The sequence below is a fragment of the Gouania willdenowi genome, chromosome 1, assembly GCF_900634775.1.
Source record: "Gouania willdenowi chromosome 1, fGouWil2.1, whole genome shotgun sequence".
NCBI classification, from domain to species: domain Eukaryota; kingdom Metazoa; phylum Chordata; class Actinopteri; order Blenniiformes; family Gobiesocidae; genus Gouania; species Gouania willdenowi.
The window spans coordinates 15,111,698-15,138,829 of NC_041044.1; the positions used below are offsets into that span (position 1 = coordinate 15,111,698).

Genomic DNA, 27,132 nt, shown 5'->3' on the forward strand with positions numbered 1-27,132 from the left:
CAGTTGTTCACTCAACAAGTAAAAAATAGGATATTTGCCCACCACTACTATATTATATGAAGTTAAACCTGGATTTACCAGCTGAGGGCTAGTGTTAGTAAATATTTTAGTTTTGAACGGTGGGCAACTGTCCATTTTTTAATGACACGGCAAGTATCCTGCAGGTAAACTGTATGTCCTACAGTCTAATGGACGGTGCTATGTAGGGTTGGCCCAGCGTTGTCTCTACTTTTGTTCTGTTAGGCCAAGGTCTACCATCCCCTTTTCTTTTTGAGTTGATTATGTTTCTGTTGATACTTTTCACATCCTTTGCTTTAGTATAACTTTTTTTTTTAAAAATCCACTTTTGAGTAGAGCAACTTTTATATCTTGCAACCACTCAAGACCTCGACCGAAGTCCTGGAGGGGGATGTGGAAGTCTTTAAATGACTGTTCCAATGACTGATGTAGTAAGAAACCTAAATACTCACACTTTCAATGAGACACAGAGTGGCACATTGGCCACGTTTACATGGGAGCTTTAATTCCTCTTTCAAATTTAACCTGACGTTGTAAACACATAGTTCCTAATGCTAATTTAATTCCAAATTAGGTGGCTGGTTTATTCCGATTTTAATTCCGAATTAGATAATTCCTGTTTCTTGTAAACAGTTAACAACACTTAAAGCCACTTTAGGTTCATCCTGGTTGCTTTGCGCATGTGTGATGCATTTGGTGACGACATAATCCAACATGGCCGTCTGGACTAGTGCCGACATAATAATAATAAGAGCCTTAAAAGACATGGATCTATTGAAAAGAGTGGATGGATGGAGACATTAACACGGACACATGAACTTATTAAACACACACAGATATCAGCAAACAAAGCTGGCCTCACTGGACGCGTCATACTGAGACCCGGAGACAGAGTAAATGCGTCCCCATACTGCTACACAGGCTGTAATATCACCAAGTTTATCATTGTAACAGTTGTTGGAGCTACGATCTTTACCAGGGAACAACTATTTATTCTTGGTTATTGTTTTCTGGAGTTTTACTGGGATTTAATTACTGGTGATTAGGTCATATCTCTTCTGCTCTGTGGACCAAAATGTGTTATTCTTTAGCTGCTGCTTCAGAGCTACAATCAAAATAAAGGTGAAAACAGTTCTCACGTGTGGTCTTCTGTGTTGCAGCCGACAATAAAAGGTTTGTTGCGTGTTTCCCCCGATAGACGTGATACGTCACGTTCTCCCTCTGTCCAATCAGAGCCTTCCCAACCCCCTGACCTAAAGTCGAATTAACTAAAGATGAATAAACCGGTTCTCCATGTAAACCTCAGTTCGGGAATTACTATTTCCATGCAAATATGAAGCACACTTTAATTCTGAATGATTCCATTCGGAATAACTAATTCTGAATTAAAAAATGGCCATTGATGTATTTCAGCCACCTACTTTAAAATTCTTAACCCATCTTCTGTCACATTTATGTTGCTTATTGAATTCAAACTAGATTAAAAAAAATGCAACTATCTAAGGATGATGTTCACATGTCTTTGATGAAACAGTGAAAAATAGATTAATAATAGATTAGATGGAGCCTAAAGCGGTTGTACAATTTGTATTTGCTTATAATGCCATGTGGTGTCAAGGTCTGTCTGAGTGTGGCGTACAGCTTTGTGTTCAGCACTCTGGGTTTCTTTTAGAATTATCTCACCCTTCGGTTCTAGTCGCTGCTTGAGAACAGCAGGGGGTGTGCTGAGGACCTCGGGTCCCCATGGGATTAAATAGGTCAATTTCATACTGAGAACTGATCACAGTGGGAAGGCAATTGACAAGAAAGTATTTAATACAGTATGTCAAAACTTGTTTTAAAAAACATCAAACTAAAGTCCTAATTTTATTATCACTACCTGGTTGTATAAACTGTAGGGAGTGCCAATCCAATTGTCTTATCTGTTTTTTCAGTAAGTGCTCACCCTATAACCTATAGCCTACAGCTAATCCCCCTACGCCCTATTATAATGCTGTGTGTAGCTAATTGTTTGCATTAAATTTGGCTCTTTTTTGATACTGTCAATCACTGCTTGATCAAAGTCATTTAAAATGCAACTGAAGGCGTTTACTTTTGACGGCTCATTGGGCGACTGTGGCTCAGTGGTTGATAAATACTGATGAATAGAAGGTGTAATGGGGACCTGGAAGTCAAAGGTGACTGGCTATTGGTTTATTGATTTTCCAACCACGGTGCAAAAAACAATAAAAATCAGCTGGTGAAAAAAATGTTTCTCTGGCAAATACCCGTCACCACTGTAAGTGTAGCCCTCAGCCAAATGCATTACAGCCCAACTGTTAGCTCTGACCTTTGTGTAGGAGCAGAGGGTCAGCGCCACAACAGTAGTGTTTAGAGCAAAGAAGGAAATGGAGCAGGAAAGACAATGCAAATGTAAATGTTCTTTACCTGCTGAACCTCGGTTTTTCTTTCCAACTGTCCATCAGCAGCAGAGAATGGATCAAAGAGAGGACGGGAGGATGGGAGAAAAAGGAAAGTATGAGACATATGAATCAGACTGGGTTTTTGCATTGGGTGTAACAAAAAGATATATTTACAAATTATACAAAAAGAAGCAACAAACAATAATAATTTAAAGAAAAAAACCACAGGCGACTTTTAAATAATTCTGGAGTTTTTGAAGTTAAAGCGGATTAGGAGGCAAATAAAATAAATAGTGGCAGAAAAGAAGAGAAATGAATAACAGAAAGCAACAGAGAGAAAGAGAGTGCTTGGTTATCAGTGAGTCCAGGGGCCTCATGTACAAAGGCATGTGTGGGAAAAGACTTTGTACGCACAAAAACATGGTGATTTATCAATCTCTGCATATGGATAAATGCATGCACATTTCCTTGGAACAACCACATCAAACTGAGGACACATGTTGGAGGGCCCGACCCCTCCCTGTCCAGCCTTTAGATAAATTAGCAAATTAGTTCTAAAATGAGAACCACACTTGGGATTCATCTATTCAAATAACAAAAAGTTGCAACCCTTACCACCAATAACAATGGAAAAAAGATGATAAAATAGGCCCATTTAGCAACGCACAAGACAGAAGTGATACAATACATAGTTAGAATAATTAATATATACACTACAAATATCAACAAAATGCTGATTTGTGTGTGTGGTTGTGTATGTTGAAAACACCAAATATCATCTTTCCCAGACATTCGCAGTTTTCTGGATCAATGATCTCGATCATTCATTAAAGGCTCGTAAGAAAGTTCAATCCCCATTCATAACGATACAGTAGGTCCACATGTATGGTACCTCTATTCAAAAATAGCCATGAACTGCACAATCCGGATCCGAACCAGATGAAACTTTGTGAAATAGATGAGGAACCAACCCAACATATCTGAGTTAAATTTCATAAAGATCGGTAAATTACAAATTGCGATATAAATTTTTGCCAATGATAAAAGGTGTGATTTTTTAAACTGATTCAAAATCAGTATATTGATCCGGATCTCCTCCAAAATGTAATGGAATCTTTTAGTTTTAGTTTTTTTAATTTCTATGGATGTAATTTCTTTTGACGTAATCTTGATAAATAATTATAAAAATAACTGTTTTTATATTCAATGTAAAAAACAAAACATAGAATACCTTTTTTCCTCTCAGTGTAAAGTGCTTTGAGACCAATATGTCTATTTGGTTAGAAATCATTTAGATTTAAACATTCAGTATATGAAGAAGTGTAAAAAAAAAATCTGACTCATGTAAAGTAACATTTTAATGTTTTTTATTAGACAATAGCTGGGTTACAGATTTTCGCAAAAATAAATGCGATATTTCTAAATGTTGACAAAGTTGCTTTGAACGTGTTTCCATTGAACGTTGTGTTGAGCAGGAGCCTCGTAACTCATGAAATCTCATCCCGTGGGACTTCGCTGCAGAAAGACGATGCTGAGGACCTCCTTATAAAACTCTGCATTCCTTTATTGTTTCACGTCTAATGTGGCAGTAATCATTTTAAAGTATGACGCTAAGATATGTCCCAGTCCTCTCTTCCATTTACACCTAGCACGCCATGTTTTCTTGGAGAGAAGTAGTCATGTGAAGTGACATGTATTTGTGAAAAAAAGTGGTTCCGTAGCGCTTCAATATCGAAACGTCTGAAATTCCTTCTCATGAAAGCGCAAACCCTTTTGAGCGATATTTGAGTGCTTTTTTGAAATTCAGGTGTTTCCATTTCCATTTCATTGTGCTATTTAGACTTTGCGCATTTCCAAGTGAAATGTAAACGCAGCTAATGAGGCAAAAGATGTAGAATCACACGTGTCAGTGACCACTACACATCTATCCATTTCTGATCCGCTTGCCTCTTTTTTTTAAGGTTGCGGGGGTCTGCTGATGCCAATGCCTGGCTCTCACTGGGCGTTAGGCAGAGGTACACCCTGAATAGGGCGCCAGTCCATCGCAGGGCTCAGTGACCACTAACTGTCACCAAAAGCATCACTAGCTGTTGAAACATCTGGTGTTGGAAAAAGGTGCACGCTGGGGAGCTAAATTTTGTCTTTTTTCCCTCTATTCGTCTCCTGCTCTCACCTTTCCTCATTAATCTGATGCTGGCAAGCCTGTAGTCTGTGGGTAAATGATGACATTGACATTCTACAAGCAGATAATCTATATCCACTATTCATTTATCAATATCTTACCCCTTCACACTGTGAATATGAAAAGTGTGTTATTTTGGGGGTTTTTTTTTTTCCTAGTTTTGACTGCTTCAGTCTGTGAGTGTATATTTGGTATGAAAAGAGTGTGGCGGGCCCGGGGCCCTCATTTAGATTCTGAAGTATCACCTCAACAGCAGTTTAAAGTTCAGCATTTACAAGGAGCACTCACACACTCACCGAAAGTGTCAGTCAGAAGAGCCCAGTTCTGCTGAAACATACAGGAAACACACTCTTACTTTGAAATGAGTCACGCAGAATTCACTCAAGCAAAATGGCAAAGGGTTTTCACAGTGTGTGAATTCACAAAGCTGCCTGGACGAAAGAACCCACATACCAAAAGAAAAAAAAAAAAACATCTGGCAATACAACAGGGTAAAACTTTAGATGAATAAATGGTTGAAAAGTTTTGATCATCTCTCTTGGAAATAGAGATTAATCTGTTGTGGACTTCAGCTCGGTATTGAACCCTAGAACTTGCGCGCCCACAATAAATTGTGTTTTAAACGGTCTAATAGTGAAATAGGCTATTGTTCATGTTTAGAACGGATTCTGGCTGTGAAGGGCATTACAGTGAGAGGGTTTGACTGATGGGCGAAATGACATCGCCATAAAATGAAACTATAATCTCTTCATGGTTCCTGACAGTTGGTTAGAGAATGAATGATAAACCTTGCCCTCTCGTTGTTCATGGAATGCAGGAACCAAGCAAATAAATCCATTTAGACAAAATATATTCAGATTATTAATATTCTAAACACCATCTGTACTAAAGTATCTACATGTTATTGGGTCTATCAGCACTATAAGTAAGAACGAGCACACACTGCTTTCATATAACTCCAGCATCTCAGCTTGGCAATGCCAGTACAAGCATTGTCAGCATTGTGCGTTTAATAGAAACACAATGTTTAGCTTTATAAAGGCAACTGAATGTGTCTACCAATTAACACAATTGTAGTCTCCAGTTTGCTTGTAGGAGTGAGTGTGAGAGGTTGTCTGTCTCTGTGTTGCCCTGCGATGGACTGATGCCCGCATAGCACCCGATTACAGCTGTGATAGGTACGCCCACGACCCTGAAACGGAGTGAGCGGATTGGCGATTGGATGGATTTTTTGTTCTTATTGAATTGAAAATAATGGAACATCGGTACCGGCTCAAAACCACAGAAAGGCATGAAACACAGTCTTACACTTTTTATGTAAAACAATTGCAAACAGCGAATGGTTCAATCTTATTGAATACTTAAAGAACATCTGTTGGCTTGGTTAAAGCCTCTCAGTGCTACAAAAATATCTTACAGTCTAATTAGTAACACAATTAGACAGCATACAAGTAAAGTGGTACCTGATTACGAGAGTTCAGAATAGTATCAGGAGTTTTACCTCCACCAAGGATGTAATATTTTCACCTGTGCTTATTTATTTGTTAGTCTTATAGCAAGATAACATCAAAATTACATAACCCATTTTGACAAAATTTAAACCAACAATAGACTTTATGACATGTAAGATTCCTTTACATTTTTCAGGGGATTTGGATAATATACTAATACTGGATCAGTTTCAAAAATGTAAATCCTATCTTTTATGGGTGGCAAAATTTCAAAAGTTAATATCTTGGTTTGTAAATGTAATGGTATAACTATTTTATAATTTACATTGGGTTGGTTCCTCAATTACTCCATCTCGTTTCATTCGGATCAAATGGGGGTTGAAATCAAATGGGGGTTGAAATCAAATGGGGGTTGTAACTGTCCAACTTACAAAGAAGAGGGGAAAAAAGGGGGGGTTTCTTATTTCTTGGATTTACAGTTTCATTATTAATGTGGTAGAAAATGTGACGAGAAAACCATGAACAAGCCGTTCAAGGGACGTTTTGAGTTTTGTATAAATTACAAAAGTGTGGTTTCTAAGCTTTTGTCACACATGGGAATCATGAAGTTATGGTCATTTGAATATTGGAAGTCTATAAAAATAGTTTTCTGTCGGAACTCAGCCTTTAAATTTCCTAAATGTTTGTCACCTCTCTGAGCAGCCAGGTGTTGGTCAGTAACAGAAGCTGTACATGAATAATTACTTTGCATTAATCCAAACTCCCAGCAGTGGTTGTCAATAGCTATTTTAATCTGATTTAAATCCACAATTATTACCTTTACCTAGTGTTTGATCAAAGCACAGCAAAAGCATTCATTTAGAAATACAGTGATTTTTTATCAGGAGCTGCAGCTGAGCACTCCACTTGTATTTAGGTTTGGGCATCGGGGAATTTTTTCATTTGAAAAAAGCCTTTACACAGGCCATTTTTATTAATTCACTCAGTTGATACAGTTTAATTTGGGTATTCAATCACAAAGGTACTCAACTGTAACTGTAAAAGTGAACTTTGCTAACAAGTTGGCAGCAGTCTAAAAAACAAGGTAGATGTGAAACAAAATAAAACAAACTCCAACCCTGGAGCAGTCATGTGACAAATTAATCAACAGTTATTGTTGAGAACAATTATTATTATTCTGGATACAGTAGAAACAGAAACTATAAAAAATTGTTATATTTTGAACTTGTTTATATTGTAGGGAGGATATTATGTATGTAAATGTAATTGGAGTCTAAAGCCACAAAAATTGCACCACTTTAAAAAGAAAATAGACTAATATAAGACATGAAGACAAAAGAGCAAGTATTTTTTCTTTCTGTAAATTGTATATGACTGTAAATAATATGTGTTATATAAACATGTAAATGTGTGAATTGTATATATTGTAATAGCTGTATGGAGTGCACGTATCAATAAAAAAAAAAAAGTGATAATATTATTATATTGTAGATAGGATCATTTCAGAGTCACCACCATGCACTAGTTTGTTGAGACACATTAGTGTGTCTTATAGAGGTAGTTGAAGAAGCCAGAAACCGCAATGTAACCCTGGATTTTCACTGAACGCGTATCTGCACCGAAACTGCTCAGCTGCGTGACTGCAGCGCAATCTGCAGTCCAGCAATCCTCACCGCCTACGGTTTTGCTGCAGCAAGGACTCAGGCCATCCCGCTAATTCACGTGTAATCGCACAATACATATGTGTGATTCAACCATGGATAAATGCAATATTTATATGTGAAATACGATTTAAAAGTGCTCGAATCGGGCCAACCATGGTATCAATGGAAAAGTGTGGTCCCCCCAGGTCCAAATATGCGGTTTGTGGATCGAGTCCCGGAAGGACTGTGCTTTCCCCCTTGAACACGTAGTATTGTATTTTGAAAATAATCCGGATATTTTATTCTGTCTCAAAGTACTACTTCCTGTCCCGCATGGGCTTATTTTTGTTAACTTGCTGCAGCACAGCTCAAGCGGCCAGCAAAAACAAAAGTGCTGCGTAATTGCTGCAGAGGGCAGCAGCATGACTCAGCAGAGACGGTGCTGTTGCTGGAGCAGATTCGCATGTGGTGGAAATTGACACATTGACTTTAATGGAAACCTGTCAGCTGCATTGCTGTTTTGAAGCAGTTACGGTGCAGTTACGCGTCCAGTGGAAATCCAAGGTAAGAGGGACGAGTCAGCAGATGTAGGCTTTTCTGTCAACGGAAGCATTGTCTGTCTGAAAGCAAAGGAACTCGTAGAATTCTGTGTTTTAGCAGACTCGGGGCGGCTGGTGTTGTTCTGGCGAGAACGATCGTCTCCGACTAGATAAAAAGTTATTAAAAGAAATTAGAAGTTTAACAGTACGGATTGAAAAACACGTGGTTGAATGTAGCCTCAGAAAAAGCCAGTCTTGGCTCAGTCTCAGGCAAAAGTTAACTGTTACAGGATAAAGCTGTGGGAATACGTGGGGATTTGGAAATTACAAGTTTGGTTGAACAACACGGTAGTTTCCTTAAACCCTGAAAATGGGGTGTGTTTTAGCAGAATGGGTGTGCACACCGAAATCACATTCCCTAAGAATCCTGGTAGATCTAATAGGTATTCCTCTCAAGATTAAACAAGGTTCACATTATTCATACATAAAGAATTTACCTATAACAAACATTTCTTGAAAAATATATTAACTTGTTTTAACATTTACATAATTAACACAAAAACAAATAAAAAGCTAAGAAATATAAATCCTTTCAGAGATGATTTCTATAAAGGTTGTTTTTAGCATATACTTCTAATAGAAGATGATACACATTAGTAATTCATTTTCTAAACCTGAAATTAATAACATGTAAAGACTGAATATAATATGACTTTCATTCAAATGGATTATAGTTAAAAAACAACATAATATACTGTAAATGTCACCCAGACTTAATAGGCTGGTATTCCATACAAAACTAATATTCCATATTGGTGGGACTATACACTGAGTTCACAATATAGCACAATACACAATATTTGATTTGATTGGTCAATACATTACGAGGCACATATAATATGATAATTTGGAAGAAAAAACAAATTATTACTTTATTTCCTTTTTATTAATATTATTATTTATTACATTAAAATTGTTTTGACGTTGTATGCTGTATGAGCTTTTTAAGTTTGAAACAAAATACAAAAAGAATACAAACAATGTAAGACACGGTCTTACCTGGACAGGCATCCAGGATACTCATACAAACAGCTTTAATTCAGACACTGAATTTCCTACTGCCCTGAACTGTTTTTATAATTGTTTTGATATGTTAGATTTTAGTAAAGAAACCCGGGAACTGAGCCTTAAACTTTAAGACAATCAGCACTTTCCCATAACCCAGAGGGATGTTGTGAAAGCTTTCTCAAGCACAAAAGTAAACAGGAGTCCTGGTCCAGACAATATCTGTGGTCATTTACTTAAGTTCAGTGCAAAAGAACCGAGCTCAGTTTTTAATTATATTTTTAATCAATCTTTAGAAACACAGCATGTCCCCAAAGTCTGGAAGGATGCTGTTAAATCAAACCCTCCCCACATTTGAAATGATTTTAGACCCATAGCCCTGACCTCACTCCCAATGAAGGCCCTTGAGAGGCTGGTGTGATCAGAACTTTTACATAAAACTGAACATGCTCTTGACCCACTACAGTTTGCTTATAGGCCCAACAGAGGAGTGGAGGACACCACGCTAACTCTGTTTAACCTGCTACTTAAACACCTGGAGGGAATTTAATTCCATGCTCGACTTTTATTTATTGATTTCTCATCTGCTTTTAACACGATTCAACCCCACATTTTAATCCGCCGGCTGTTGGATCATTTTAACTTAAGTAATAATCTTGTGGGCTGGATTTTAGACTTTTTAATAAACAGAACACAGTGGACTTATCAAACACAGTGTGCTCTTCCACTGGATCTCCACAGGGGCGTGTGCTGTCACCTCTGCTTTTTATTCTCTACACAAATATGTGTCACAGTACTTTTAAAAATGGGTCTATTTTAAAGTATGCAGATGATACAGTGGTGGTTAGTTTCCTCCAGGGCAACGAGAGCAGCCATGGACCCATAACTGATGATTTTATCAAATGGTGTGATGAATCATATCTGGAAGTTAACATTGTAAAAAGATATGATTATTGATTTTAGAAGACTGACAAGGATCAACCATGACTTCATGATCATAAAAGGAGTCAATGTTGAATGTGTTCCATCCCACAAATCCCTTGGGACCATCATTGATAACACTCTGAACTTTGAGGAGAACTGTGAAGCTGTGTGTAAAAGGGGCCACGAGCGTCTTCACTGCATAAGGAAGCTGTCCTACTTCCACGTGGACTAAACTATGATGACCCTGTTTTACTGAACTTTTAATGAATCTGTTTTATCTTTTGTCTGGTGTCGTGGTTTGGAGGGCTACCTCTGACTGGGTCAGATAGTGAAATGGTCCAGTCGACTCATTGGTGAGCCTCAGCTGAGCGTGGAGTCCCTGTACTCGAGACAGTTACAGCGGATCGCCCGCTCCATTACGGCAGACTCCTCCCACCTTCTGTCTGCAGAGTTCCAGCTCTTTCCATCCGGTCGGGGGTTCAGGGTCCCAAAGAGCAGAACAAAGTGCTACAGGAACAGCTTTGTTCCAGCCGCAGCTGTTCTTTTAAATAAGTTATAGTTTCAGATATTTTTTATTTATAGTAGTTTTATCTTTTTACTGTCTTTTACTGTGATGCTATAATGATCTTTTAATTGCTCAGTTGCCCCTCTTTCCTTTGGTTCTGGTCAGCCTGTGAATACGATGTCGTTTTGTGAATTGTCTGTTTTTGTCAGTGCTCTGTGGTCTGTTGTTTTAATGTCAATGTAGATGCCATCCTCTGTTTTTCACTACAAAACAAATCTACCTACGGGTACTAATAAAGTCACCTACCTACCTACCTACCTACCTACCTACCTACCTACCTACCTACCTACCTATCTACCTACCTACCTATCTACCTACCTACCTACCTACCTACCTACCTACCTACCTACCTATCTACCTACCTACCTACCTACCTACCTACCTACCTACCTACCTACCTACCTATCTACCTACCTACCTACGTTACATGCAGTGCCACAGACTGACGATACATGTAAGTCTGAAAGCAGAACCACACAACTAATAAATGCTCATCATCATCAGGACATCCATTAAAAAGGATGTCCACTAGTGGTCCACTAGAACCACTGTTTTAGTGGACTAGAACAGTGGTTCCAAACTTTTTTGGCTGAAGCACCCCTCTTGTTTTATTTCTGAATCCAAGTACCCCCTTTGTCCAAGTACAACATTTGGTTCAGAATACTGTGAAAAACAACTAGAGTGATTCCATAAATTTTAAAGAAACCCATTTTGTAAATACAGTAAGTGGAATGAAACAGTATTTAGTGCCAATTGAATACAATTATTCTTATAGTTTTTATCATTTCCAATCATTATCTTGATGTGTTATAATCAAGATGATTAGTTTTCCATGAAGATTATCATCTTAACTCAAATAAACATTATATAAACCCAATATTTTCAATCCTTTCATTTGTTAATTTACCACTCTTTTGTTCTGATGTACCCCCTGTAGTTTCATCGTGTACCCATAGTGCTACACGTACCCCCATTTGACAAACCCTGTACTAGAAGAATGTCAAGGTCAGCTTTATTCATATAGCACATTAAAACAGCCAGCATCATACCAAAGTGCTTTACAGTGAAAAGAATGAATATATAACACCATAAAACATAAAGACATTAAACAACAAAAAGACACCACTAGTAAAACATATATATATACATCTTTAAGCTATGCCGAAGGCCAGGGCAAACAAGTGAGTTTTGAGCTTAGTTTTAAAAGAGGACAGGCTGTCCGCACAGCTAGCGGTAGTGCATTTCAGATTTTAAAACGAAATGAGGGACTTCTAAAACCATCTGGTTGGCTGACCTCAGAGCTCTGGAGGGCCGATGCAACGAAAGGAGGTCAGCTAGGTACTGGGGGGACAGCCCATTCAGGGACTTAAAAACCAATAAAAAAAAACCTTCAAATCAATCCTGTATTTTACTGGAAGCCAGTGCAGTGCAGACAGTACAGGAGTTATGTGCTCACATTTTTTAGTCCCAGTTAAAAGACGGGCCGCGGCATTTTGGATGAACTGGAGACGGTTGAGCTTGAACTGACCGATGCCAACATAAAGAGAGTTACAATAGTCCAACCGTGATGAAATAAAAACATGGATCGCCTTTTCAAGGTCCCTATGAGCCAGATAGGGTTTCACTTTTGCCAGCAGCCTTAGCTGCAAGAAGCTGGACTTTACCACTGAGCTGACCTGTCTCACTGATTTAAAAGCACCACCCACGATAAAAGAAGAAGAACAACAACAGAGGGTAGTATGCTAGTATCTGAAGGAAACATTTTATCCAAGATGCAGATTGTTTGATCCTGATTATATTTTTTTGACCTGTTTATTCTTTGCTAGGAATTTCATTAATCAATTTGGCCAAAAAGGATTATGTTAATAATGCCTTTAAGATTTACGCTGATGTTGCCAAAGTGAAGGGCAGGTCATGACCACATAACACATAAACACTATTACCAGCACGGTGGCCTGGATGTTCTTCTGATATGTATAAAGTCAACATCCTCCAACAGAGAAGGATTAGTTCATGCACAGGGGTTTAAACTGATACAAGAGTCCTGACAGACAAGGAATAATCCATTTAGGAGCTACATATAAATGATAAATATGCATTTTGTAATATAATATAAAACGTTCACGAAAGCACAACTCATACCGAAGAGTAAATTTATGAGTTATATCGGACGCCAGTGATAAACACAAAGACCTTTTCTGATGTTTAAAGTTTGTATTTAAAATCCATGACACAACACATGTTTTGATCCAGTGTTACTTGAAACAGGTGGGTCTATAATGGCGGTAGAGTTATCATGTAACGTGTTTAGAACACAGTCTGACGTGATGTACAAATATTTATGTGTACCAAAGTGTATGTCAGCCTTGAGGACAATTTCAATGCATGAATTTTCTACATGTTGTGAAAGCATGAAGGACGAGGAGAAAAAGAGTTCACTGTGTTCTCGCCATTGTCAACGCATCCATTGTGTGCTTTTGCACCACAGGGTGTATTGTCTACACAATTATGAACAGCCAATGTCAATACAACTGTAACAATGCTAAAACCATAGGTATGTGTGTGATGAAACTGTTGCACAGTGGAGAATACAATTATGTTATTTTAGTATGCGAAGCCTGCTGTTGCTATGTGTGCCAGGTCTCACTAGCCACATTTACATAAGAGCTTTAATTCCTCTTTAAAGCAGAATAAAAGGTAATTATTCTTTAACCTGACCTTGTAAACACTTAATTCCTAATGCTAATTTCATTCTGAATTAAACTTAATTCCGAATTAGGTGGCTGGTTTATTCCTTTTTTAATTCAAAATTAAATATTTAATCTTTCTTGTAAACAGTTAACAACACTTAAATCCGCTTGAAATTAATTCCAGTTGTTTTGCGCATGTGCGACTTGTGGCGATGACATGCTAGGTGACGACATAATCCAACATAGCGGCCCTGAATAGAACCAACACTTTTTAATAAGAGCCTTAAAAGACATGGACATAATGAACAAAAGGGAATGGACGGAGGCATAAACAAATGAAACGGCTTCATCGGACGGGTCATACTAAGACCCGGAGACGGAGTAAATGCGTCCCCATAGTGCTGCACAGGCTGTAATGTCACCAAGTTTATCATTGTAACGATTGTTAGAGCTACTATCTCTACCAGGGAACAACTATTTAATCCTGGTTATTGTTTTCTGGAGTTTTACTGGGCTTTTATTTACCAGTGATTAGTTCATATCTCTTTTCCACTCCGTGGACCAAGGTGTGTTATTGTCCAGCCGTTGCTTCAAAACTACAATCAAAATAAAGGTGAAAACAGTGCTCATGTGTGCTGTTCTATGTTATAGCTGACAATAAAATGTTTGTTGTGTGTTTCTCCCGATAGACGTGATAAACGTGATACGTCACCTAACCCTAACCCTAACCCTAACCCTACGCCCCCTGTCCAATCAGAGCCTTCCCAAACCCCAGACCTAAAGCGGAATTAACTCAAGCCAAATAAACCGGTTTTTCATGTAGACCTCAGTTTGGGAATTACTGTTTCCATGTAAACACGAAGCAGAACACTTTAATTCCGAATTATTTCATTCGGAATAACTAATTCTGAATTAAAAAAGCATCATGTAACCATGGCCACTGTGCTACAATGCCAGCTGACCTGTTCCAGTGGTGACCCATCCTCCCCCATCTGTGGTTAACCTATTTGATGCAACACTCCAAAACCTGCATAATTCACCACCATAATCCTCCTCCATCCTCACATACATCCCTATGGAGCCCTGTCCTCCTTACACTTCATCTACATACCAGACATAACCCTTTGCCCTTGGTGACAATCTATTCTCCTGCTTTGTTCTCTTCCTCCACACATCTACATCGCATTTCTCCAGGCAAAGGGCAACTTTTTTTAGCAACACATTTTGGCTTTTTTACTTTCCCGCTGGAGGCTGTTTTTAACCCTCGGTTCAACCTAAAAAAAGTAACCTTTCCAATTTACCCTGTCAATCTCACTCATTTTACTGTTCTTCTAAGACGTAAACACACACACACACACACTAATTTGAAATTCCAATGAATAGCTTCACCATTGTAACACTCCAATACCAACTGACACATTGGTAGCAAACAACACAAGGACCCATCAAAATTCAAACAGCTGTGTCCAGAGAAATAATAGGATTGGTTGAAGTGTTGACCTCAGACCTTTGGAGTAAATCCTGATGGACGCTGATGCTCCTGTTGCACATTCTCTATGCGTCCTCTTCAACATCAATGACACACAAGTTGAGCAAAGCTATAATTCACATCACCAGCAGTGAGGTTTACCTGGAGAAATGCTGGTTTTGATGAAAACCTACACACCTCATCCCTCAGTTTGAGACTCTTCAGACAACGGCTCAGATCAGCCTTCCCTACATCAACGTAGACGATGGGAAGGTTATCTTACCGCTGTCAGTCTGTCTGTAACAAACAGTAGCACCAGTTGACCTTTCCAATTTATACTGTCAATCTTTTAAGGTTTAGTCTCCTATTCACATACTAGTAAAATGGGTGTCAAGTATCCTTGCATGAAATCCACCTGCTCCTTGCTTTCTGAAAAAAAAGGGGTTGGCTTATCCCCAATTATTCCTCAGTTTTATATTCCACAGTCTGTGCAACCTATATCCTTTTTCTTTAATGAGACCTTAATTTGCACTTCTCTCTTCCCAGACTTGAGGTCTATTTGTGGCCAAACAGATATCTGACACTTGGAATAAAAACCCACCAATCAATTATCAAACACTTCCTTTTAAGGCTATTGAAACCGAACAAATAGCTCAGAAGGGCCACACAACACAACAGCAAAAGTCACAACACACCAACAAAAGCCACAACACACCAACAAAAGTCACAACACACCAACAAAAGCCACAACACAACAGCAAAAGTCACAACACACCAACAAAAGCCACAACACACCAACAAAAGCCACAACACACCAACAAAAGCCACAACACAACAACAAAAGTTAGTAAACTATGGAAATCATGTTCATGAAGGGCCGGAAAAAAAGTGTTCATTTTATGTAAAATGTGGTATCAGCGGACAGCTTTTGTTCCCCCGAGTCCGAATATGTGCTTGGTTTTTGGATATAGTCTGAAATGGAGTATTTTATTTTAAAAATAATCCCCCATCTTTTCTGTTGTGATTTTTGCTGTTTTGTTGGTGTGTTGTGGCTTTTGTTGGTGTGTTGTGACTTTTGTTGGTGTGTTGTGACTTTTGTTGGTGTGTGTTGTGACTTTTGTTGGTGTGTTGTGACTTTTGTTGGTGTGTTGTGGCTTTTGTTGGTGTGTTGTGACTTTTGTTGGTGTGTTGTGACTTTTGTTGGTGTGTGTTGTGACTTTTGTTGGTGTGTTGTGACTTTTGTTGGTGTGTTGTGACTTTTGTTGGTGTGTTGTGACTTTTGCTGTTTTGTTGGTGTGTTGTGACTTTTGTTGATGTGTGTTGTGACTTTTGTTGGTGTGTTGTGATTTTTGTTGGTGTGTTGTGGCTTTTGTTGGTGTGTGCTGTGACTTTTGTTGATGTGTTGTGACTTTTGTTGGTGTGTTGTGACTTTTGTTGGTGTGTGTTGTGACTTTTGTTGGTGTGTGTTGTGACTTTTGTTGGTATGTGTTGTGACTTTTGTTGGTGTGTTGTGACTTTTGTTGGTATGTGTTGTGGCTTTTGCTGGTGTGTTGTGACTTTTGTTGGTGTGTTGTGACTTTTGCTGTTTTGTTGGTTTGTTGTGGCTTTTGCTGGTGTGTTGTGGCTTTTGTTGGTGTGTGTTGTGACTTTTGTTGGTATGTGTTGTGACTTTTGTTGGTGTGTTGTGACTTTTGTTGGTGTGTTGTGGCTTTTGTTGGTGTGTTGTGACTTTTGTTGGTGTGTTGTGACTTTTGTTGGTGTGTGTTGTGACTTTTGTTGGTGTGTTGTGACTTTTGTTGGTGTGTTGTGACTTTTGTTGGTGTGTTGTGACTTTTGCTGTTTTGTTGGTGTGTTGTGACTTTTGTTGATGTGTGTTGTGACTTTTGTTGGTGTGTTGTGATTTTTGTTGGTGTGTTGTGGCTTTTGTTGGTGTGTGCTGTGACTTTTGTTGATGTGTTGTGACTTTTGTTGGTGTGTTGTGACTTTTGTTGGTGTGTGTTGTGACTTTTGTTGGTGTGTGTTGTGACTTTTGTTGGTATGTGTTGTGACTTTTGTTGGTGTGTGTTGTGACTTTTGTTGGTATGTGTTGTGGCTTTTGCTGGTGTGTTGTGACTTTTGTTGGTGTGTTGTGACTTTTGCTGTTTTGTTGGTTTGTTGTGGCTTTTGCTGGTGTGTTGTGGCTTTTGTTGGTGTGTGTTGTGACTTTTGTTGGTATGTGTTGTGACTTTTGTTGGTATGTGTTGTGACTTTTGTTGGTGTGTGTTGTGACTTTTGTTGGTATGTGTTGTGACTTTTGTTGGTGTGTGTTGTGACTTTTGTTGGTGTGTTGTGACTTTTGTTGGTATGTGTTGTGACTTTTGTTGGTGTGTTGTGACTTTTGCTGGTGTGTTGTGGCTTTTGTTGGTGTGTGTTGTGACTTTTGTTGGTATGTGTTGTGACTTTTGTTGGTATGTGTTGTGACTTTTGTTGGTGTGTGTTGTGACTTTTGTTGGTGTGTTGTGACTTTTGTTGGTATGTGTTGTGACTTTTGTTGGTGTGTTGTGGCTTTTGCTGGTGTGTTGTGGCTTTTGTTGGTATGTGTTGTGACTTTTGTTGGTGTGTTGTGACTTTTGTTGGTATGTGTTGTGACTTTTGTTGGTATGTGTTGTGACTTTTGTTGGTGTGTGTTGTGACTTTTGTTGGTATGTGTTGTGACTTTTGTTGGTGTGTGTTGTGACTTTTGTTGGTGTGTTGTGACTTTTGTTGGTGTGTTGTGACTTTTGCTGTTTTGTTGGTTTGTTGTGGCTTTTGCTGGTGTGTTGTGACTTTTGTTGGTGTGTGTTGTGACTTTTGTTGGTATGTGTTGTGACTTTTGTTGGTGTGTGTTGTGACTTTTGTTGGTGTGTTGTGACTTTTGTTGGTGTGTTGTGACTTTTGCTGTTTTGTTGGTTTGTTGTGGCTTTTGCTGGTGTGTTGTGGCTTTTGTTGGTGTGTGTTGTGACTTTTGTTGGTATGTGTTGTGACTTTTGTTGGTGTGTTGTGTTGTGTGGCCCTTTTGGGCAACAGATAAAAATGTTTCGGCAAAATTTTAAAACAAATGCACAAAAGCACAATATCTATAAAATGCACTGAACAGGAGATTTATATTTAAAAAAAAAAAAAAGAGGCATGAACAATGCAGAGTTACACTTCATACTGGGAATTTGATGATAGCATTAGAAAGGTTATGAGACTTGAGAACCTTCTGAATGTGTCGGAGAAAAAGGAACAATGGTAAAATGTGAAGGAATGACATGTCTAAGACATCATTTATTTTCAAGGAGAGGTTTCTTAAAAGTGTGTGTAGCTTTTCCATGTCCTTCTCTCCACTTTCAGGTGAAATAGTAGATGGAGAGCCTAGCATGAAACAAAAGAGCAGGAAAAGCATTACTATTAAACCAGTGTGTTCAGCCCCCGTTCTCACATTCAGAGGCTGAAAAGAAATCCCCACTCGCACTCAATACCACGCCTTTTTCCTTTTGTTTCCCTGTCCCACCAATTTGACAAAACATTTCAAAGAGACTCCCAGATTAACTTAATAAAGTATCCATGCAAGAGGCTCCTTGTAATGCGAGTGCTATTCAGCCTGAGCATGCATTTTGGCCTTAAACAGCCCTCTTGTTCCGACACAGTCCATTTGTTGACAACACACAACATCAATGAATGGGAGACGCCTGAGGAATATGACAGATCAATGGAGGGTACCATGTTCCACCATTTCCATAGGCACTTCTTTAAAGACTAAGGTGCTCCCTCACAACTGCTCAGCCATTTCAGCAGGATGAAATTATAAAGAGAGCACTAAGAGTTTATCGATTCCCCCCCCCGGGAAGACCCCTCTGACACAAAGCCATCACTACTTCCCTGTGTAGCACATATTACAAAAGCCAAGTGTTTCAAGGCATGCAGTATGGAAATATGTTCATACATCACCTTTTTAAATGTGTAGACTCAAATTGTGTTAGAATTATTGTTCTTCCCTATGATTTACTGTGTAAATACTCTATAGCTGCTTTTATTTTCTGGTTTTCTAATTTGCTAATGCAAACTTAAACGCTGATTTATTGCATTAAGGAACTTTTATGCCACCGGAAGAAATACTGCAACTGCTTTACTTTAAATTAGTGCTGCTATCAAGATATTTAGTGCACCTGCTGGCATCCATCAAAACTGACGCTGTGCCACTTCCGCATTGAGTTGTTGATGCATTGTCTACTGGCATATTTACAGTAAAATGAATGTTTACAAAGGAAATGTACATCTATTGATTTCATTTTTTAACTTTAGTGCAAGCCTCCAAAATAAAAACTAAACAATAAAGAAAGAAAAAGGGTTCAAGCAAAGAAGAATGAGGTTATCACTGCCAGTAAAATGCTTGGTGAAGTAAATAAAACAAATTTAATTGTCACTGCCAGCAGAGGAGATGTCTAACTCTATGGCTATGTTTACACTAATATTGTGTCCATACCGATACTACACTAAAATGCTGGCATTGGTATCAGTAAGTACTAAAAACATCCCGATGCCATACATGAGGTATACTATGTGCAGTTTCATGTAACACAAAGTTAAACGTTTTGTGTTAGTGTGGAATTAAATGTAAATGACATCACAAAGTGTTCGACACTTAAAATCACAACAACCGAGTAGAGAATAGTTCTGGAATTTTATTTATTACAATAAAATCATATATATTTTAACTGCTATTTCAAATATCCAAATGTTGCATGTTTCACCTTGCTTTATTATTACAAAATACAAATGCACAAATTATTATTATTATTATTATTATTAATAATAATAATAATAATAATAATAATAATAATAATAATTTATTTGATAAATTATTTGTTATTTATTTGACAAAATTCCGGTTGCACTTTGAGAAGAATTCATCAGCCTCGCCCTAGGTTTACAGGAGCAAACAATGTCATATTGTAATTCTGATTGATCTCTAAGATGTTCTTATTTCAAATATGTCTCAATGTCAGGATGTCTCTCAGATGCCTCATATGAATGTTATTCTTAATCCAAACTTAATTATATCTGCTGTTGTACTACTTTGATACATGTTGTATTTACATGGATATTGCACTATTTTGGTATTTGAGAGCCAAAACTGTCTAGGTTTTACAAAATAGCTGATTAACTTGTTGTGACCCATACTAGCTAGGCAGTAAAAAGATTCTACTGAATTTACTCTGTTGATATTTTTCCTGTTTCACAAAGGTAGTGCCAGACCAAGCCCTGACAGTAATGATTTTTTTTTATTTTTTAAAACTGTGGTATCGACATGCATTGTATCAGTAGATACTATACAACTGGGTATCGGTATCGGGACAAAAAGGGGTATCGGAACAACACTAGAACACACTAAAGGTTTTACTGCTTGTTTGTTGAAATACTTTTTTCTACGTTCAAATCATATGCAAATTTGTATAGTGCAGTCTGAACCACGTCAGCACGCACACCAACTTGCAGCATGGCACGTAATGAAATAGCGCCTCCAAAGTATTTAAGTACACAAATGATATTGCGGCCTTTGTTTGTAATAGTAGTAAATGTGGGCCTAAGTTTGTGAAGATTTATTTCCTGAATTTGTTAAAGAAGGGCTACATTTACAGCTCGAATATTAGACAACAAAGACTTTCTGTAATGAGTGACTTAACAACACCAGAGTTTAGCCAGCGGTGGAAAGTAACGAATTATATTTACTCTCGTTACTGTAATTGAGTATATTTTTTGTGTACTACTTTTGAGCATTTTTTTAAATCTGTAATTTTACTTTTACTTAAGTAAATTTCATTTCAAGTAACAGTACTTTGTTACATCTGAAAATAGATTACGTTACAGAGTAAAATAAATCTCGCATGTGGACGGGAGTTTGCTCCATTTGTGGTAATCAATGTACCCTAGAGCTGTTGTTAGGATCAGTGTGTATATGTCTATGGCCTGCTCTGTTGAATCACGTGATGTCACTCACATTGCTGCATCGCGACAAAGCGAGAGCTCTAAATAAAGATGGAGGGCACAGAACAACGTGGTAAAAAGTGGATTTTAAACCTAAGTCTGCGGTCAGGAGGAGCAGAGTCTGCTGATGCCCGTGTCTGTAACGACCACTTGATCAGAGGTCTGTTAGCGAGATAACTTGTCGTTATCGTTAAATGCTCATTTACTATCATTTACCTTCTTTCTTTCACCGGTGCTGCACACTGTGCACTCAAAGCTGAACACCCTAATGCTATTTCACTACTGTGACAAACAAACCTCATGTATCCTTGGCTGTCAGGCTAACAATGTCGTTAAGATGTTTTGCAAGTTTGTCATTTTAGCTGTTACTGCTGAGGAGGTTGTGGACCCACCTGCTCGGAAATGCGCAGATTTTTGTAGGTGGGGGGTCGGGGTTGTGCGACTCAGAGCGGAGCATTTTTGTGCCCCCCGAAGTTTTTTTAATGCCCCCCATTTAATACTACCGACTCTGGTCTCCCGTGCACCTTGTCCTCAGCAGTGCCAGATAAGCCACTGTGCGTCTTTACGCATTGTGTGCGCGTTCTTTTTATAACAGCTACAGGTGTTGCAGCCAATTGATCAGCAGTTTTGCGCAATGATCATGTGATTTTAATTACAATTATTAATATGAAACTTTATTTGTTGGAGCGCGCAGGTCACCCTGGGGCGTCAGTATCATTTTTTTCCTCTTTCGGCACATTCCACGTAGAATGTTTTATAGACTTTATATAACATACTGTACACATTTCTTGCTTTCAGAGATGTTTTATTGGATTCTCTGACACATTGGATGTATTGGCACAAGCACTTAACTCATCGAATTGACATCCTTGACATTTATTTTATTTAATTTATCCAGGTTAGCCACACCATGTCTTGTTCTCATGCACGTTACTTTGAAATGGTGTTCTTTAATATTCATTTAAAAAAGAACTTAGTTTGATCTTTATACACCAGTAATTTTACTTCTACTTTAAGTAAAATTTATTCAAAGTAACAGTACTTTTACTTAAGTAGATTTTTTCTCTACTCTTTCCAACCCAGAGTTTAGCTGATGGGACTAAATCACTACAAAGCAACACTAGGACCCCTAAATGGCTGCAAGAACAGGATGACACCAGAAGGGCTTTTTGATACAGATGGACAAAAGGGCAATAAATTGCTTGAGAGCCGAAGTGTTCAAGGTCTATTCAGCCTTGGGAAAAATGTTTTTCAATGCACCTGTGGTTTTAGAGGCCTCGCTGGGAGTAATGATGAAACGACCATCAGGATTATTAAAACCGACAGAGATTTTATCATCAACATTCAGCACAAAGACCGTACGTGAATTTTATTGACCTGAATGAAGCAAAACTCTGAGTGAAAGGGTAAAAGAGAAAGCAAGATGACTCAACTACACAAGGTCATTCACATAAGAATTGGGTTTGCATTGATAAAATTAAAAAGATCAAGAAGAGGTGATGAAGGTTTTTGCTTTAATAGCTGATTTAAAAAAATAAAAATAAATAAACTCCTGCATGTTGTTTAAAGGCCAAACATTTGAAAGAATACACAAAAAACATTTGAAAAGTCAATCACAAAATGTGATGACCTATTTTTGACGCTACATCATACAGAGAAGATTATGAGTCCATGATCTGTCATTTGCTAGTGATCGCCATGAGTGGTTGGTGATGCCATCAGCATGCACAAGAACAATCAACCACTCACCGCAAATTTAATCACATTTAAAATCCACAATAAATACTGTATAATGTATTGTAAAACCTCACAATGCAGTGAACCATTCAATGATGCTTGTATGTGTATCTTTGAAATAATAACAATATTTATAAATTAGAATATTTAGGAATTATGAATGGTTTACTGCCTTTTAGGAAAACAATTAAATTCAATGTAAAATTATTTTCTAATGTGATATTGTGTAATAAAAGTAGTTTCAGTGTCATGTTTGTAACAATGTCTGTAAAACTGATAGCGTGTGAGAAGAACTTTGACCTTACTAACTCATGACGACATGCTTGTGTCCTTAGGTGTCTGTCTATATTCACAGTGATAGCTCGGATGGGCAAGAGCGGTTAAGGTCTGTTTCTGATTAATGAGCTGATTGATTAATTGGCTCAGAGATTGATTGGTTAGGCCTGGGATAGAACAGATTCATTAAAAAAGTGATAGATCAGTGTGATCTGGCTGCAACCGTCCCGCCTGGCTCTGGACAGAATGGCCTGGTAATGGGCATCATCTGTCTGTCGGTTGACCACATTATGCTCAAATGCACACACTGTTTGCAGAGTGTGTGGTCGCTTTAAGGAAGAAACACACACACATCTCCTGTTTCTTTCTTCTTTCACTCCAAACAACCACGCCAAGGGCGAGGGTGAGGATGTGAGTAGGGATGAGGAGGAACGAGAAGGGCGGGAAGTATTTTTGGATTAAAGACCTTGTTGATCTATTTCTGTTTTCGGCATCATCTCTCAATCTTCTACTTTTACACTCTGTGCCTCTCCTATATCCTCCCTATCCAACTTTTACATCCTCAAAGCCTTGCGCTCGCCTCTTATTTATATGACGTTCACAGCAACTTGATCCGGGCCCATCCCTTTATCTCTCAAACTTTTTCCACAGATTTTTTGCAAGCACTAAGTTTAAGCATAAAACCAGAAAAAAATAGCCAACGTTGGGTCAGAGGACAGACACACATCTTGCTGTGTTTGAGTCATTAATTGGATATGAAGCGTAGCTGTACTTTCATGAGGCTTCAATAAATGCTGGAAATAACACCTCCCACAGTCACTGATACTACAGTCTCAAGAGATAAAGAATCAAGTACACTACATTAAGAATACAGTTACACTGTATATATATCACCTCTGTATGAATGTGTTTGTTTGCATAAATAGTGGATTACATCAAAGCTACTGTAGAAATCTGCCAGATTGTGACACAGAGAACTGTGAAGTACATCAATGCAATGTGACCCAAACAGAAAGATTTCTAAATTGGAGTTTGTTTCCACCTTAATGACTTTGGGTAAATTAAAAGAAAGAAATCTCCTCACTGTCAAATATATTTTACAGACTCATTGTTCTGAGTGCGTTTGATTGCAAATAGTGGCAGTTGATGGCTTTTAAATTATGAATTGATTTTCAAATAAGCTCCCAAGCTCTTGTTAACTTGATCTTGTTATTACTAAACAAAGACAGTCATTTGTGACTGAAAACACAAAATATTCCCTAAAATGAGGTAAGCATAGTAATGAATAAATACAGGTGGTTAGCTCTGGTTCAATGAAAACATGTGTGGCTGTTTGCCCACCTACTAACAATGATCTTGAATAGAACATGAACTGAGAATAACTGAAGGGTTACTGGTTCGAATCCAACCTGGGCCATCACTGACGGATGTTGAGCAAGTCCTTTAACCCATAGGGTTCTATGTTACTTCGGATAAAAGTGTCTGCTAAGTGAAATTGTATTACGTATTCTGTTTAGATGACCAAAAATTATAAAGACAGGCACTAAATACTGTTTCATTTCATTTTTTAAGGTATTCTGAGCAAAATGTTGTATCTGGACAAAGGGGGTACTTTGATTCAGTAATAAGAAGTACTTGAGCCAAACAAGTTTGAAACCACTGATCTACCATGTTAAAGTTAAAGACCAAGTCAAAAACCTTGGTGTTCTGATTGACTCAGATCTGACATTCAGCAGTCAGATCAAATCTATCACAAAAACAGCTTCTACCACCTAAAGAACATCTCCAGAGTGAAAGGTTTAATGACTCAGAAAGATCAGGAGAAACTGGCCCATGCTTTTATCTCCAGCAGACTGGACTATTGTAATCGTCTTCGAATAGGAATCCTCAGAATAGACTTTAAAGTTCTGCTGCTGGTGTATAAATCTGTGAATGGGTTTGGTCGAGAATACATCAGTGAGATGTTCGTCAGGTATGAACCCAGCAGGTCTCTCAGATCTATGGACACAGGTCAGATAGTGGAGCCAAGAGCTCACAGTAAACATGGTGATGCTGCTTTTAGTTTCTACGTTGCAAAGAAGTGGAACAAACTGCCAGCAGAGCAGAAGTCAGCATCCAATGTGAACATTTTTAAATCGAAGTTAAAGGCACTTTTTTTCTTTACTGTGTATGACAAAGGGAGATTTTTGGTCATGTTGCTGATATAATGTGTTTTGTTGATGATTTTAAATGATTTTAATGATGATTTTAAATGATTTTACTGATGATTTCAAAGGCTGTTCTTATAGATTTTAAGCTGTTAAATGTTTAGCGTTGCACTTTTTGATCATGTAAAGCTAGGGATGTAACGATTAATCAAAAGAGAGTTAAAAATCGATTCATAGGTTCACATTGATACTGTAAAAATTGAATTGCAGTACTTTTTTTAAACAGCAGAGGGCACTATATAGCTATCCCTCTCTTGTCCAGAAGTGTTGGCGGCGGGCGGAATCTGCTACAACTTTCTTTCTGGCCGCCTGTGATCACATGTTCATAAATTATTCCTTACCCCTTTAGCACCAAAAGAATATCTGTAAGAGTCACGTTTTTCTATTAGCGCTGTCTGCTAGCATAACATCTCTTCTTCACTGCAAGAATTTCTGCATGCCAACCGACCACTGGGTTACCAGCGCCCTCTGCTGGTCCAAACAAATATCTGACGTAAATACAGTGCAATGACTGTTTTTTTTTTGTCCGATTGTTAAGGCACAAAATACATTTTCAGTTGCACTTTTAAAAAGAAAAAGAGGTATTATGCAATTTTGCATTGTTTACTATAGAACCAGAATCTTCATTTGTATTATTCCTTTATTTATTTTATTCAAGATTTATTTTTAGTTCAATTGCATTGTTTTGAATAGTTTATCAAGGGATTCTTTTGACAATGAAAAATGAAAGGAAAATAGTACAGTATTTTCTAGTTTTTTCCCCCAAAAAATAAAGGAATATTTTTCAGTCATCATTTGTCTACAATTCCATTTTGTAAAATAAATCGTGAGAGAATCGTATCGTGAACCCAGTATGGTGAATCGAATCGTATCGGGAGTTGAGTGAATCGTTACATCACTATGTAAAGCACATTGATTTGCCTTGTGTATGAAATGCGCTGTACAAATACATTTGCCTTGCCTTGTGAACTGAGTATATCTTCCTACCCCTAGTAGCCTATGTATGCATGGATGGATGGATCAACTTTGGATGTATGTATGTATGTATGTATGTATGAACGACTGAACGAACCGATGGACAACTGAATTGATGGATGAATCACTATTTGAATGAATGAAAATGTGTAAAACATCCTTACATGAATCACAATTCCCAACCCTGATAAGGTTTATGGAGTTCATCTATTCTTATAATTTAATTAAACTTTTGTTTACCCGGCAAAAATAAATAGATCACTGTATATTAGAAAAAGCTTTAGTTTTTTATGTCGTCTGAGAATCAGTTCAATGTTGTTGTTTTTTTTTTACATCATAAAAATGGTTTTAGTCTTTTTATTATTGCTTGTAAAGACCGCAGCGACACGTCAGACCTTCCTAAAGAAAGTGCCCCCTTTTAAAGAAAATCCTTGAAAATCTTTGAGATCTTTGTAATGAGTGAGATATTTATGGCCTGTTTTGCACAAACACTCTCACACACAGACCTGACGAGTAATCTCGCAGTCGCTGTTGCTTTCTTTCTCAGCAACTGCAGTTGTGGAGAAGAAGCAACACTTTAGTTAATGAGCAATTTGTTTAATCTCCTGAGCCACCGGCACAATTAATCACTCTCGCAATTATACTTTCATGAAGTCCAAAAATATATATACCCTTGCAGAAAATGTTAGACATATTGCTCACACCTCCACAACAATAACTCATGCAGCTGCTGATATGTTCACTTCAATCGACTTGCCCTTTTTACTTCACCACCTTTCTGTGCACTTTATCATCTCTCATCTTATTTACCTGAGAAAGCAGACAGTCTTTCAATCTAAGCGTTTTTTTACTAACATCCAATATTTTATCTCTGGCTTTGATCCATTTTCATACACAGTCTGCTGCCTTGTGTTGACAAAGGGATTTTGTTTAGGCAGTCAGTGAAGAAAAAAAATTAAAAATAAGATAACTTTTTTTCTAAAAACACATAATATTGTTAAT

The 27,132-nt window shown here is 37.9% G+C and overlaps 1 protein-coding gene across 3 annotated transcripts in view; it reads right to left on the bottom strand.

The window, feature by feature from the left end:
- Positions 1 to 27,132, bottom strand: part of sdk1b (sidekick cell adhesion molecule 1b) — a 410,315-nt gene that overhangs the window by 157,285 nt on the left and 225,898 nt on the right. For 2 of the 3 annotated variants that reach the window (XM_028444434.1, XM_028444426.1), the window contains exon 6: positions 2,446 to 2,472. The exons of the other annotated variant lie outside the window; for it this stretch is intronic. In XM_028444434.1, the coding sequence (XP_028300235.1) occupies positions 2,446 to 2,472 (27 nt within the window). The remainder of the gene's footprint in view (positions 1 to 2,445; positions 2,473 to 27,132) is intronic. 3 annotated transcript variants of the gene reach the window in all.